The sequence below is a fragment of the Numenius arquata genome, chromosome Z (assembly GCF_964106895.1).
Source record: "Numenius arquata chromosome Z, bNumArq3.hap1.1, whole genome shotgun sequence".
Lineage (NCBI taxonomy): Eukaryota > Metazoa > Chordata > Aves > Charadriiformes > Scolopacidae > Numenius > Numenius arquata.
In genome coordinates, this window is record NC_133616.1 from 36,352,854 (window position 1) to 36,368,713 (window position 15,860).

At 37.3% G+C, this 15,860-nt stretch overlaps 1 protein-coding gene across 1 annotated transcript in view; it reads left to right on the forward strand.

Annotated features, from left to right (window-relative positions):
- CNTLN (centlein) overlaps positions 1-15,860 on the forward strand; it is a 208,818-nt gene that overhangs the window by 24,030 nt on the left and 168,928 nt on the right. The window contains exon 3 of the mRNA XM_074166843.1: positions 6,459-6,543. Coding sequence (XP_074022944.1) covers positions 6,459-6,543 — 85 coding nt within the window. The remainder of the gene's footprint in view (positions 1-6,458; positions 6,544-15,860) is intronic.

Below are 15,860 nucleotides of genomic sequence, written 5' to 3' on the forward strand. Positions count from 1 at the left end.
ATAGATAGCTTGCAGAAGGTTTCTTAAACCACTTACCATTTTACTCTTGTGTGAATTAACAGGAAACAGAACGACAGAAGAATGAGGAAGTAAACAAGATCTAACACATTTTTAAAGGCCATTACCGTTTTGTCACTCTGAATTTAAAATAAAGTGGACTCCCTAGTTATTATCACTCAATAAAGTGGACAGAATAATGGAGCATAAGAGTACAACCTTTCTATGGAAGGTCAAATAATTGTGATTTTCTACAGTTGATGAAAGTTTAATATCCTGTTTCATTAAAAATTCTCAGAACATTGAACATAAGTCAACATTCCATGGAGAAGAAGGTATTATGCAGCTTGCATGTGTGCATATCTGCATATCGGAGCACAAAATATTGACATGATAATTGCAGTCAAGCCTGATTGAACAGTGGCCTCTGGGAATTCAGCTGGTGTTGTACCAACTGGATGGCTGCTCAGGACACAGTTTGAAATGCAAGGTGCAAGTTAGCACTTTATTCAGCACAGGCAGGCATCATTTAAAAATCCTTGGGGGAAACCCTGGTGATGTGCAGATGTTAAAGCAGTCTGTTCTGAAGTGCTGATACTTTGAACACTGTGAGAGAATTGCGTATTTTAGATGAAAAATGTTTGCAAAATTATTAGGGGAAAAATGTCACTATTTTCTTTGCTACTCTAGTATAAAAATGTTTTGTGTTTTATGTGCATTGCTTAAAATAAGAGGCCATAATAAATCATCTAATGAATTAAATCAATCAAGTTAGAGATGCAGGAAAAATTACATTTCTGTAATGATGCTTTTCCATTTTGATACATATCATGGAACATAGAACTGGCTCTATAAATAATTTACTAAGGAAATAATTTCATTTTACAATTGTTCTTTAATTAGAGCTTAAATTATTTTTGTAAAGAAACAAAAATAGGTGTATGCAATTTTGCTGTACAAAATAACTGCTGTCTTAGAAAAGTGCAAAATGTGTGGTATCAATTTAAGTTCTTTTTTGCTCCATGCTGTCAAAATCTTTAAAAAGTATTACTATTTGTAAGAACTAAAAGAAAAACATTTCTAGTGTGCCTCAATTATAATTCATTGTGAAGTATAAAGATCTTCTAGAATCTGAGATGAAAATAAACTCTCTATTAAATAAAAACTATTTAGTTCTATTTTGTTGTATCTTAATAGGTACTTGGAAACACAGTAAGGTTTCTGGTTGGAAGCTTAAGGCATAAACTCTGTTTCTGCTAACCACTGACTGTGCAACCGCAGGGATGTGGCTGTACACAGTAAATTACAATATTGATGCCATATTTACAGTTACATTAACAGTCTGTGCTCTACAACTTCACTTTAAACAGGGTGATTCACTGTCTATTTAATACCAACATTGAATGTATGCCCTTGTGTAGGTCTATCTGTAAAATTGTTCGAACACTGGGAGAGATTATAATGAAATTAAATGTTGCATCACACAAGCTGATATTTTGTAGCCTTTCTGGTTCTGCAGCCCTTTAGATTCAAAGAAGTATCTTTCAGAAGTAACAATATTTCTAGAAGCAGTTTATTTTAAGTTATATAGGTATACTCTTAAAATACAGCCTTTGTCCACAGCCCAAAGTTTGCATTGCAGCCTTAACTTTCTTAGCTATTTAAGGCTAAATTTGTAGATGTGCTTTTTTTTTTAATTAAAAAAATCCTGCTGTTTGTAAAACTGAAAGGACATCTTCCATGAAACATGTTGACGGCAAATTCAATTTATTACGTGAAATTATTTTCATTTAATTGATGTAAAAACGATATAATTATATACAACTCTGAACTACTTTTTCTTGACAATTTATTAATTGCTTGACTGATTAAGACCTGTGGTAGAATATGAGATAGCTCTTTTACCAGACTGCTTTTGCTGAAGATTTTAGGAAGCATGGTGTATTATAAACTTCAACAGACTTCTGTTTTTTAAAATCTTAAGATTTTTGTAGAGGATAATCTGTTCTCATACCTCATTCATTGTTAAATGTTTCCTCATAGCCTACTGTTCCATTTTTGACAAACCATTAAAAATGTGCCAAAACTCAAAAATATTACCTGCCCTGGTGTGTAGAGTATATCATAACACAGGAAAAAAAAATCATAACAGAAAAAGTGTTAAGCTGCTTTCTCAGTTTCTTCATTTTTGTGGGAAGCTAAATCTTGATAATCTTTGTGGCTAAATACATCTGTGTTAAACATTTAAAATAGGTAGTACTCATGGGAAAACTGATTGGAGCTTAAAACTTGTACAAATTGACAGCCTCTCTTCACTCCATTTTTCATCCTAAAGAAGTCTGCAGATATTCTTAGCTCACATCATTATTGCTCATCAGTGGTTCTAATTAGCTAAACAGGAGTTTGTCTCAGTCATTGATCATCATCAGCTTCTTGACAGTGCCTGAATTTTTTTCTCTATATTCCAGTGGACTTTTAAAAATATATTGTAAATGCATAACAACTCAATTGATAAAGTCAGCTAAGGACTTTTCTTAGTATTAGTTACGCTTCTAAAAAAGAGGAGGTGATTGCTGCAATTCTTATCAAGTCTCCTTTCAAGGCACAACAGCAGATCCAAATATGATATGTATGTTCCAGTCAGTCATACTACCTTGAGTGTCTGTTGTGTCACGAGGATTGGAAGCTGTCTGATGCCACCAAGAGAGGCTGCTGATAAGGTTCCATATGAGGTTTCAATGTATGCTTTAGGCTTCTGACAACAGCCACTGTGTGCTTAAATTCTGATCATTAGGATTTTTTCTTTAGCTGTGGGTGGTAACTGGTGAAACTATTTTGGGGGGCATTATTACAGGCTGTGGTATCCAGACAGTCTGAAAGAAAACCTCAGAAAGCCAAAACCACTTGAATTTACTTTAGACTTTTCCCGCTCATTATGATGACAATAGATACGTATTTATAATCTTCATTCATTGACAGCTGTATTCAAAGGACTGTTTGACCAAGCATTGGACAAACAGGGAAAATACTGCATTTAACTAGAAATGCGCTTTGAATCATTGGCTAGTGTGTGCCGCTGTCACAGGCACATTTTTTGCTTTAAGAGAGGTCTGTTTTTTTGTGGACCCTTGTCCTTTATAAAGTCACAGGGCTTCATAAATTCTTGACTACCAATAATACACCAGAATTAGCTGTGCATACTATTTTTCAGTTCTCCAGAGCAGTTTGTTCTTTTGCTTGGTTCTTCTCTGGGCAACCTGTTCCAGTGCCTCACCACACCCAGAGTGAAAAATTTCTTCCTGATACTAACCTAAATCTACCCTCTTTCAGTTTGAAGCCAATACCCCTTGTCCTATGATGACAGGCCCTGCTAAAAAATCCCACTCCAGCTTTCTTGTTGGTCCCCTTTAGGTATTGAAAGGCTGCTATAAGGCCTCCCCAGAGCCTTCTCTTCTCCAGGCCTAACAACCCCAACTCTCTCAGCCTGCTTTCACAAGAGAGGTGCTCCAGCCCTCTGATCATCTTTGTGGCCCTCCTCTGGACTTGCTCGGACAGGTTCAGGTCCATGTCCTTCTTGTGCTGAAAATTCCAGAGCTGAACTCCAGTGCTCGAGGTGGGGTCTCATCAGAACAGAGCAGAGGGGTAGAATCACCTCCCTCAACCTGCTGGCCACGCTTCTCTTGGTGCAGTCTGGGCTGTGAGCACACATTGCTGGCTCATATTCAGTTTTGCATCAATCAACACCCCCAAGTACTTCTCCCATTACTGTCAATCCATTCTCTGCCCACCCTGTATCTGGGATAGCCCCAACCCACACACAGAACCTTGCACTCGTCCATGTTGAACTTGGTGAAGTTCACATGGGCCCACTGCTCAAGGCTATTCAGGTCCCTCTGGATAGTATCCCTTCCCTCCAGCGTGTTGAGTGCGCCACACAGCTTGGTGTCATCAGCAAACTTGCTGAGGGTGCACTCAATCCCACAGTCCATGTCACCAATAAAGGTGTTGAACAGCGCTGGTCCCAGTACCGACCCCTGAGGAATGCCATATAGAATAAGTGGTTAGAGCAATGGTTTAAGTAGAAATATAAAATTAAAAAAAGCTGAATTTACATGGAGAAGGAAATAATCACTGTGGGAGCAAAGAATGGATAGGACATGTAAGCCAGTACAGTCAGGGTATTTTTAAGGGCTGGAGGCAATGCTGGTCAGTGGTTCATGGGGCTTACGTATGTGTGTATTTCATTGTACGTTTAAGTTGTGGAATAATGTATGGTACCTATCATGAACGGTATGCCTGTTTCAGGAACATGCACAAACTTCTGTGGTAAGTATTATGCAAGTAATCTATTCACAAACATTTTTCCTTACTAATTCCTAATTTTTAAAGTTGCCCAATATGTTTTAGTGCAAAGTTTTATAAGCTTATCAAAAAGTCTTTTTCCATTTTTTAAAACCTGACTGAGAATGTGATTTCTGTAAACTGCTGATGAATTATAAGCAGGGTGGGTCAGTTTCATTAACTGTCATGTGTTATGAAACCTGTTCATTCTTTTCTCTCTTGTGCTCCTTTTTTTGTCCTTAATTTTTTTTCCAAAGGACATCAGAGTGTAACCTTTGGAATACACCACATAACTTCGTATTTGCATGGATCTCTGTAGTTGCAGTCTCTACTTAGTTCAGTTTTAGTATATGTTCAAAAAGAAACTATGAAAGACTGGCTGTACTATGTATTTCACTCCTCATGCCTTCCTAGGAACCTATCATGGCAATTCCTTGATGCTTCTGATTACAAGTGATCAGATGCTTTGAGGTCAGAATCTGGTGTGCATTTTTCTGTTAAGTTTCTGTCGCAGTTAAAATGTTAAATACCTTTCAGACGTGAAATATGTTTTGGAATACTTGTTGAATATTCATGGTTTCACTTTTCTCTGCTCATTACAGCTCCTGAATTATTTTCTTTATGGAACTAGATTTTTTTTAATGCCATACAACTGCTTAAGATCCCATATATTTTTGTTTTTCATACCTAAATGTAATTTAAATACATATTTTTTTCACCTAGGTTTTTCTTAGTTTTCTTCCAGGGTTGCAACACATCATTGCTGCTATATTTGCAGTAGGAGAGTGCCACTTACAGTTATGATGCCTTGAGACCTCTCTTTCCAAAAGCCTTGCTTCAAATTCCATACCATTTAGTTCTTTATTTACTCAAGATCAGACTAGATATTGCAGCAGTCATAGAACTTTATTTAAAAGAAACCCATGATATTGGATGGCCTGTGGGGACAGTGTAGTTTAGCCTTTGAAATCGCCAATAACAGTAGAATATGCAGGAATACGTAATAGTGGAGAAAAATAATTGTCCATATATCTACTATCCTTGTTGATCTCTGTTACAAAATGCAGATGAAGCCTTTTGTGCACAGCCAGGTATTCTCATCCTCTTCTGATCCAGTTTAGAGACTCATGGGTACCACTCCACTGTTCCCTTCCACTTCTGAAACATTCCTGTTTTGGTAGAGCACAAGTTGTGCAAGTAGGGTTCTCTGGCTTCTAAGGGATCCTTATATCCAACCAATATGGAAGTTCACTGTATTGTGAGAGCAGGGATAATCTGAATGAGTTTCTGCTTCTGTCACCTGTGATGCTGGGGACACCTAAAGTATTTGGCAATTTTGGGGGAATATATGTTTCTCAGATGTCTTGTTGCAGATATATATGATAGGAACTCTGTCTTGTGCTAACAAATCTGTGTATATCCTTACTATCCCATTTTTTTTCTTTTTGCCTAAACCAGAAGCCTGTGAGGACATCAACATTTAAAACTCAGTCAAGAAATAGGCTAGCAATGAGATGAGGTTGTTTGTTAAAAAAAGTGTTAATGACTAATCAGCAGGTTTTCTATGAAGTTGTGCAGAGATGATTATAGCCCTGCACTTAATAACCACATAGAGAGGCTCTGCTTGTCCCCGTTACCCCAGCTTCTGAGCTGTTCTGTTTTTGTCCAAGTGGAAGATAGTAAAATAGTTACCTATGATGTTCAAAACTGTTGTTTCAGACATAGGAATGGCATGTAGCTGAGAGAACAACTTCACAAACCCAAGCAGCTTAGGGGCTCTATGTTGCCAAGAAGGGAAATAATCATTTTGCTCAATCTATGGACAAGTACACTTTCTGCATTTGGGAAAGAATGAGACAGATAGTTTCAGCTGCTTAAAAATGTATTTTTGAGACCTCTTGCTTCTGTTTCTTTTTGAACAAAGTTGTGTTGGCTGTTTACAGATCTAATTTGCTGTCACTTGCCATATGCTCCCTGATTAATTCTGCAAGGCCTGTCAGCTTCAGATAATTTAATTTTCTATGCTTTAAAATGACATTCATTATCAGGACATGAAAAATTCAAATGATTAACTGCAAATTATGACTAATAAAGTGTCTATTTTTTTTGTTTGTTTCCAGAGAAAAGCAGAAAGCTGAAGTCAAGGACAGAAGGGTTTTAGAGATTTTGCAAGCCAAGGACAGCAAAATAGAAACCCTAGAACAGGTTCGTATTATGTTTAAATAGAACAGTTAAGAAAATTTCTATCATTGACGTCAAATTTATATTTCTGAAGATGTGAAAATAGTTTACTGTTGTGTCTTAACGTGAAAGTTGCAGGTGATTCAGAAATTATAGCCTTCTGATAAAGTATTAATTAAACTCTTCTGAATTGTTCAAACAGTTGATCTAAAACGTTCCTATGTTTTTAGATGGAACTTTTTCTGAAAAATTTCATCACCTCATTTCCTTATTTTGCCTAAGGGGCTAACCTAAACTTGTTTAATGTAAACATGTTCAGAACTCTTCTATGTTTTCAATGTGCCCATGGTTTGGAAAGACTTGCCATCCTGACAAATACAGAAATAAAACATTTCTCAAGTAATGAGGACTAAACATGTATTATCCTAAAAGCAGTACAGCTATGTATTTTAGTGTTACTAGCCTATAACAGTATTAAGTTGACTATTAGCATAAACTATACAACAATACTGACAAATCCAAAATGTCATACATAAGTCTCATGTCAAGTGTATTCTCTGTTGAACTGTTCACTCAAAACTGAGTGTTGTGTATCAGTAAAAAAATAAACTGAAACCCATGTATTGAGCCAAACCATTGGTGAAATTGGGAAATATAGGCACATTTTCTAAAAATCAGAGTAATTATATGAAAAGTTATTGAAGCTTTTGAACCCTTCATAGTATCTGAAATGAAATCCAGCACTAACAAATACTAAATAAACACAAGAAAACAATAAACATTGCACTTTCCTTTTCTCCATAAAACTTGAATGACTACCTTCTCAAGACTGGGGAGAACAGAATATGCTTTTCCATATTATTAAAAATGTTAATAAGAAGAAAGTCATAATCAGACCAAGAGTGATATGGAAGGAGAGAAAAAGAGTTAGAATTACTTCACAGATAATAAAGTTGATAGCAAAAACATAGACAAAGGTCAAGAATGTGCTTTCAGATGTCTAAATCCTTCAGTTCCTGGGGATAAAACACTGCCTGATACATAGTTTTTCATAGAATCACAGAATGGTTGAAGTTGGAGGTCATCTGGTCCACCACCCCTGCTCAAGCAGAGTCACCTATAGCCAGTTGCCCAGGACCACGTCCAGACAGCTTCTGAATATCTCCAAGCAGGGAGACTTTACAACCTCCCGAGCAACCTGTGCCAGTGATCAATCTCCTGCACAGTGGAAAAGTGTTTCCTGATGTTCAGAGGGAACCTCCTGTGTTTCAGTTTGTGCCCATTGTCTCTGGTCCTGTTGCTGGGCACCACTGAAAAGAGCCTGGCTCTGTCTTCTTTGCATCCTCCTTTCAGGTATTTATGTACATTGATGAGATTCCCCCTGAGCCTTTTCTTCTCCTGGCTGAAAAGTCCCCATTCTCTCAGCCTTTCCTTATAGGAGAGATGCTTCAGCATCTAAATCATCTTCGTGGCCCTTTGATGGACTCTTTCCAGTAGCTCCAAATATCTCTTGTCCTATTGAGCACCGAACTGGACACAGGACTCCAGGTGTGGCCTCACTAGTGCTGAGTAGAGAGGAAGGATCTCCTCCCTCAACCTGCTAGCAATACTTTGCCTAATGCAGCACAGGATACCATTTGCTGTCTTTATCACAGTGGTACTTTGCTGGCTTATAGTCAACCTGTTGTCTGCCAGGACCCCCAGCTCCTTTTCTGTCAAGCTGCTTTCCAGCTGGGCAACCTCCAGTGTATATTGGTGCATAGACCCCAGTATACAAGGTCTCATGGGGTTGTTCCTCCTGGGGTGCAGGAACTCTTTGTTTCTCATTGTTGAATTTTCTGAGGTTCCTTTCACCTCATTTCTTCAGTCTGTCCAGCTGCTAAATGGCAGCATGACCCTCTGGTGTATCAGCCACTCCTCCCAGTTTTGTGTCATCAGCAAACTTGGTGAGGGTGTGCATTGCCCCATCATGCAGATCATTAGTGAATTTCCTCACATTTCTGATGGCCTTTACTGAGGCTATTATGCTTGAATTAAGGTAAGTTGTGTAGCCTGTGGTGTAAACTCAGATTTCCAGAGCTTGCATACTTTTGGTTTGTTCAAACTATACCCGATGCACTTGCTGCCTGATGAGAAACACCATTGAAATGAGGTTATTCATCCTTTTGTATTAGAGCAGTGGCTGGAGTTTTTGTATGTCCTGTTTTTGTGTGTCGTGGCCTCGTGGCAGTAGGTGTGATTTGTAATGTGTCTGGTGCATTCGTGCACACCAATTTTTATAAGTCAGCAATGCATTATTATTTCTGTGTTTGTATCTTATCTTTACTGAAAGAGAAAATACCTGTGTAAGAAATTTATAAGAATTGGTGTGCAGTAGTATGCTTTTAAGAAATGCTGCCTGCTGTGACAGCCTCTGAACCTGTAGCGTGCATCTCCATGAGATTGCTCTCTGTGGTGTCAGATCAATTTCAGAAGCTGAAATTGAAATTGATCAGAAATCTGAAATTGGTGGTGTGGTACAGTTACCATCTGGAAGTGGAGAGAGGCTGAAAATGTAACTAGAACCAAGGAGAAGTGGCAGCCCGGAAAAGAGCAAATGCTTGGCAACGAAATGGGAGGAATTAACAGTTGAGGAGGACAGAAGCTGCTTTTTTGATGATCGTCACAACTTCAATGCATGTTGTAATACAGCGCTTTCAAATAGCTTCCCTTAGAGTATCATTGACTTGGGGGGGTGGGGTGTGTGTGAAGGGCACCAGATGGTGCCAATGGCCAGTCCTGCATATAAAAGCTGTATGTGAAGGTGGTGTCACTCTGACCTTCTTGCCTCATTCATTAGCTGGGATGCCACAGGACTGAAACAAGCAGGGGATCATTTTCTGAGTTTTTGGAGTGGTTTTGATGATTTGGTAATCAGAGACGGGAGCTGGCGTAGAGAACTGTGTAGTAAGGAGCATTCTCATTTATTTTGTTTTTCTGGATTTGTCCTTTCTTTGTTGATGTAAGGACAAAAATACATTATTTGTGTAATTTTACGGATAAATAGGTTGCTTATGAAACTGAGTTCTGGCAGTAATGAAAATGAATGTTCTTTTCTCTAAAGTATAGACAGTAAGACTTCAAGGCTGTTTATTGCAGTCTACTAGTCTCTTACTTCTAGAAAGGTGAGATTATCCAGTCAGTTTTCCCTACCCATTCACACATCATACAGATGCATCAGTTGCAGCAACATCATTTGTCATATGGTATATATTTACTAGGAATTTCTGTGTGGCCACAGAACAGCTGATTGTATGCATCCATGCTAAGTAAGGAAAAAAGGCAAATAAATGACATATCTCATACTTCGACATGTTTGTAAGCTGATATTGCTGCCAGAAACAACAACAAAACCTTAGAGGAGAACATGAGATAATCTTTGTTCTCTTGTATTCTGCTTAGACTTTGTCTTGACTTTCTTAAGAGCCCTTTTAAAATTGCTGTAAGTAAGAAAGCATATTTCTCCTCCTAGGTGAGATACATATAGTTATTTAATACTGACAGCTAAATTAGTTTTATTTGTAATGAAAGATTTCAACTGTTTGAAGGGTTTCCATTTTAATAGACATTACTGAAAATCCACTAAAATAATTAATTTAGAAATGTAGAACTGAGAAGTAATATGGTCTTTATTCACTTTTGTATATCCTAAATGGGGGGAAAAAAGTGCTGAAATGTTTGTGAGAATGGGATCTGTGGCTTTAAGGGTAAAAATCAGTGTAAATCATAGGTTTGTAAAACTTCGGCTGTCTAATATTTTTGGAACAGAGTGCATGCATTTAGCTTTTATGTGCTTTAGTGTGACTTCATTACAATGGTGTAATCTTCAGTTTTAGATAAATGTGTAAGACCTTTTCTTCTTGCCATGAGTTTATTGCATAACTGCATATTGTGTTAAACATTTTAAATAGGAATTGTGGAGCATTTCAAAATATACTGTTCAAAGGTTCAAATAAATATGGTATTTATTAAAGCACTTAATTTTTTTTTTTTCATCTATTATTGCGCATAAATTCAGTACAAAATATATTGTATTAGAGATTTTAATTGTATTTTTCCCTTTGTTTCTTCTTTTTTTTAAATTCCTATTTTTTTTTATTGGTTGACTGGAAACTTTTGGTCTTGATAGTCACAGCTGTGCTTCATCTGGCATACACATATTTATTCTAAATGCTATGTGGTAAAAATCTTACTCCATTGAGGCTGGTGGCTATATTGCTGTACTGATCTTACTACTGTCACTTTTGTTTTACACAGTGGCTCAAAACTGTTTTCTCAGTAGTGATGTATCCTTGCCATATATATGTAATTTCTCTGTGTGTTTCAAGGAAAAGCATTTCTAACTGCTGCCTTTAAATGGATAACTCACTGTCCTAGAATTTTAATTACTCTTCTGAAGGCTGACTGCTGCAGGTACCTTTTTTTGTTCTCCCTTTTCTTTAGAAACATTTCCCACCTGGTGTATTTAGTTTATAACGTTTGTGTGTGTCTCAGATCACTAGTGGGTTTTTTTTTTTTTCTTTTAAAATAAGGTGAGGCTTTTGGAAAAATGCATTAAAATTTTGAAATTGTAACAATTAGTTTAGAGGGTAATGTCGGAATAGGGAACTCAGTCTTCTGCCATTCATGCAGTAGATAAATTAAAATATCTTCACCTGTTTTCCTTAAAAGATGAAATTAAAGATGTGTAAAAGTAGCAGTAAACCTTTTCTGTCTTCTATAACATTGTGTAATTAATTGGGTTTCAATTTTGATCTGGGGGAACTAAAGCTAATCTTTTTGTCCTAGACCTTGTAACGTTTCGAAACCTTATCAACTGATTATACTCCAGAGGGGTTAAAATAGTACTAGCTTGCCTCATTATCCGCACTTGAAAATCTTCAGCTTGCTGTGCAAATCTATATTAAAGCCCCTTTAATGGGTCCAATTGAAAGAAGCATAATTCTACCTTCAAGCATTAATTAACACTAATAAATTTTTCTTAACTTTTGTACCTTCATCTGATTGTATTTTTCTTTGTAATAAAATGCTGTTATTAAATTAAGACAAATTACGCACACATTATTGCCATCTAAACTCTTTATTTCCAGTAGCATATAACCTTGATTATTCTTGTGTAATGAGGGACATGAGGATAATTTCGGTAATAGGGTGTTTGGATGAATGTGTCAGTAGTGATGAGATTATGTGAAGTTTATAAACTCTTTGCAAAAAAAAGTTTCTCCAGTGAATGAGATTTATAGATACTGCAAGTGAAGAGTATCTGAGGACATTTTTTTTCTTTAAAAAGATCATTTTACTCAAGTTGTACCTTGGAAGAGGGGTCAGCCTTCAGTAGTGAAACCTGTCTGTTTTGTGTAGCCCCTTTGAACTACATTGGTGAATTATCACGTCTTTGCCCTTTCTGCTTGCCATTTTCTAGTTAGTTTTCTCATAAAGTTAAGAGAAAGAAATCTTGTTAAGGAGCTGGTATGAGTCAGAAAGATGGGGAGGAAAATATATTTATTTGTCAAATAGCTGAAAGTTGCTGATTCCGGTTTATTGATAGAAGACTACCTGAGGTAAGTGTTATGATGACTATGGCTAACACCTGTGGGCTTGTTTCTCTGAAGAAATTAATAAACTGTAAATTATAGTGTACCTTTACAGCTCATTAGAACTTTTGTGTGAATTCCCAGTAGGAATACTTTCTCTACAAGTTGAAAATGTATTTCTGTGAGGTAGCTTACTCCATTTTGAGGAAGGAGTTTTCCTACTTAATCCACAAAAGAAATCTATATTGGGTGTTCACACAGATGTGCTGTAAATCCATGATTCACCTTTTCTTTATTTTGCCTGTGTAACCACGCCTGAAGTTGCCTAAAGCTTCTGGATCTGTATTACTCAGCCTTTGCATTCTCAGTGGCGTTTCTACAAAGATAGCCTGGAATAGCAGCTGCACTTGGATAAGACAGGGAAAAGTGCAGTAAAGAAATGTGATGTTTGTTGTCCTCTGCCTATTCCACTGGTTTGAAATGCTCGATATTTATGTTAGCAGAGCTCAATATTCAAGCCTGGCAAGAAGAGGGAGGTCATCTTTATGATCTCATTTATCCTCTGGGGAGCTGGGGTGTAGTTTGGGAAATTTTCAATCCAGGGAAGAATAGTTATCATGTAGCCAATTAGTGTTACAATAGGATAAGCTTTTTTTCTTGAGACGTAGATGGTTTCTAAAGTTGTTGGAAACTGTTTTTACTGCAGAAAAGATTAACTTCTTAACTATGTTCAGTATATTATCTGGTTGATGTAGTGACATAGTTTTTTAATAGTAAAGTGAGTATGGTTTTAAGAGGGCGAAGCTGGATTTTATTCCCCCTTTAAGGACATTGCTGATGAGGAATCTTTTCATATATCATGGCTTCTTACTTGAATTTCTCAAGTTCAAGAAAACTGTTGTTCCTTAGGGACCAGGTAGCAGAAAAGAAGCATTGCAGTGCCCTTTGAGATTAGGTTCTGCCCCTATGAATCTGCTGACCACACTTAGGAAGGAGCTTGTCAGAAAAGTTGATCATAGCAATAGCTGTTCATTATTTACTACACCTGATCTGGCAGCGTTGATGTATGTGAGTGTAATGAAATATTGCTGAGTCAGGAGTAGATGCTAGTAGGTATCATTTCCTGCAGATCTCACATAGTCATATACACTTCCAGAGACATGGGCTAACTCACTCTGAGGGCCTTGTATAGGCGTTGCTGAGGAGGAAAGCATAGGAAAGAACCCAACCCCTAGTTCCATCAAGATTGTCCTCTTCAGTGAACAGAAAAGAAAAACTCATTTTTTATCAGATTGTTGGTTTGGATTTGGAAGTAGTAGATAGAATAGGGGTGAGAAGATATTTTGGATTTTCTGATGCCTGACCTAGAGGGCTGGGCTGCTCTGTTCCATAGTTTCAAAATGTAGCTGCTAAGAAGAGAGGAAGGAGTGGAGAAAGTGTCAATGTATTGGATAGTGCCGCTTTACAGCGCTGTGTAGGTCCTATGGCCAATCCGGTATGTCCTGCTGCAGAGAATCACTGGACAAAAGAGGAAAGGGGATTTATTGGATTTATTTAGAGAAGCTGATGGTTAAGGTGATGTTAGAGCTGTGGCAAGATTGTCAGGTTATATTGGCAGTGTTCACTGTAGTTATCCTGAGAGCTGTCGTATCCTCATTAGAGGAAAAGGGACAGTTAATCTCTAAATCTAGCAGGTGCATTACTGCAATACAGGCTATGCTGGGAGAAGTGCTGCGTTTATTATGATGCTACAGCTTTTCTGTTTTGGCAGTGCTGTCTTATTTCCAAATCAGAGGTGTGTTTTTGTGAAAAGCTGCCTCGAAGTATTGCCCCATTGCAGGACAAGGAGCTTCTGTATTCCTTGTTTCGGACATGGCAAACCTATTGCGCATGTGCCAGAAGCAGCATTTGGCTCCCTTGTCAATGCAAAAATGCAGCTGCTGGCAACACAAGCTTGCACTATGCCTGTGAAGCAGAAGGAACCAGCAGAAAGAGATATAAAGGGTTGTAGGATATTGTAAGAAGTGAAAAGAACAGTAAAGCTTTGTTTTTAGTGGATGAGAGAAGGAATGTGCTGCAGCGTAGTTGTGAGGAGCAGCTTGAGAGGAATGAAATGGTGCACATCCTAAACAAGTTTTGTCAGTGATGTGACCTACTTCACAGTCTGGTTCCTTTGCTGCTAATGAAAGTGAGGTACTGGAGTTGTAAGACTGACTGGTACGCTACATAAAGTCACAGTTTATTTCCACCACATGTTCAAATACTAAGAAATTCTGTCAGGTGGTTCGATTAAGACAGCAAACTTTGCTGAAGACACCAAATTAATCACATCAGACAAGTCCAAAGAGGGCAATAGGGAACATGGTGTTTATCGTAGATTATACTGTTTGACCCTTCCTTGATCTATGGGTCAGGTGAGAATTGAGGAGCAAGACCAACTACTATTAGAGGGGTAAATACATATTCTCTACCTGCAGGATGAAGTCAGCTGCTCATATTTCTGGTTTGCTTCTCTGTAGAACCATTTTACTTGATCCTCTTAAAAAAAGAGCTTTAAAGTATCTTAATTTTCTTTTATTTCTCCTGCAAAAAAATACCTGCCCTTTTTATGCAGCACATAAATAGTAAGCACATTTGAATGGACAGTGTTCTAAGACTGTTTTTCCTTCTATACATCTTAAAGTTACCATGTTTTATTTCACATCTGTTATTGATAGAAATAGGTGTTCAAAAGTTTTCATTAATTCTGGGAATGGACTTGCAGATGCCTGCTTGGAGCTTCATACTTCTTTTTCTCAGAAACAATTCTTTAAATTGTTTAATCTCAAGGAGTCCTGGAAAGCATGGGATGGGATAAGGAATAACAAAAAAAAACTTTCTGGTAGTATGAAAATCAAGTGAGATCCCCCACTTCAATTCCCCTCTCTTTGTGCTTGCTGTTTTTTATTTATTTACATTTGTTACAGGATAAGGACAGGTGTGAAAAATAGGAATTAATAATAGGATATGAACTCGTAATATTGTTGTGTCAGTTACATTTTAATCCATTGTATGTCAGTTGTTTTTTCACCTTGTTAGGAGTCCAGTTCTAAGTTGAATAGTTAACTGTGAATACAGGCATCCTTTGGAAGGATACTATAGAATCAGGTAGCACTGTTGGCATTTTCTTTTTGAAGCAATTTGGATTTAAGGATAACTTGTGTTTTATATCGTAGCCAGCTAGTGTCATTTTGACTATGAAAGGACACCATACAGTCTGCAAAATGCAGCAGATGACTTCTACGACATATGGTTACCTTTTCATGAATTATTTACATAGAACTTCTGTTCATCCTACATCTGAAAATAATTAAAGAATCTAATGAATAGTCATGAGATGAAAGAGAGCGGATTTCTTTTGTTCGTTTTAATTTTTTTCTCTTTTGTGTTTTTCTTTATTTGGGAGAAATATGAGAATATGACTGGGAATGTTATTTGTTAAACATGTATAAGTGTTCAGGTTTAGAACCATGAGGATTAATAAAGTTGAAAAAAATCTAAAGAGAAATTTGAGAAAGCTAAATCAAGGAAAGCTATGAAATGCACATCTTTAGTGGTGTCTGCTTATTGTTCAGTTCCTGATAGAAAAAAAGGAAGGTTGGACAGGAGGGGACAAAGTTAGGAGTGTGGTAAGTCAACCTCAACTACTTTGTGGGGAAAATGAGATGATGACAGGGCGAGAATAAATATGTAAATGTTGAAGAAGAAATTTTGAGGAAAAAAGTATGA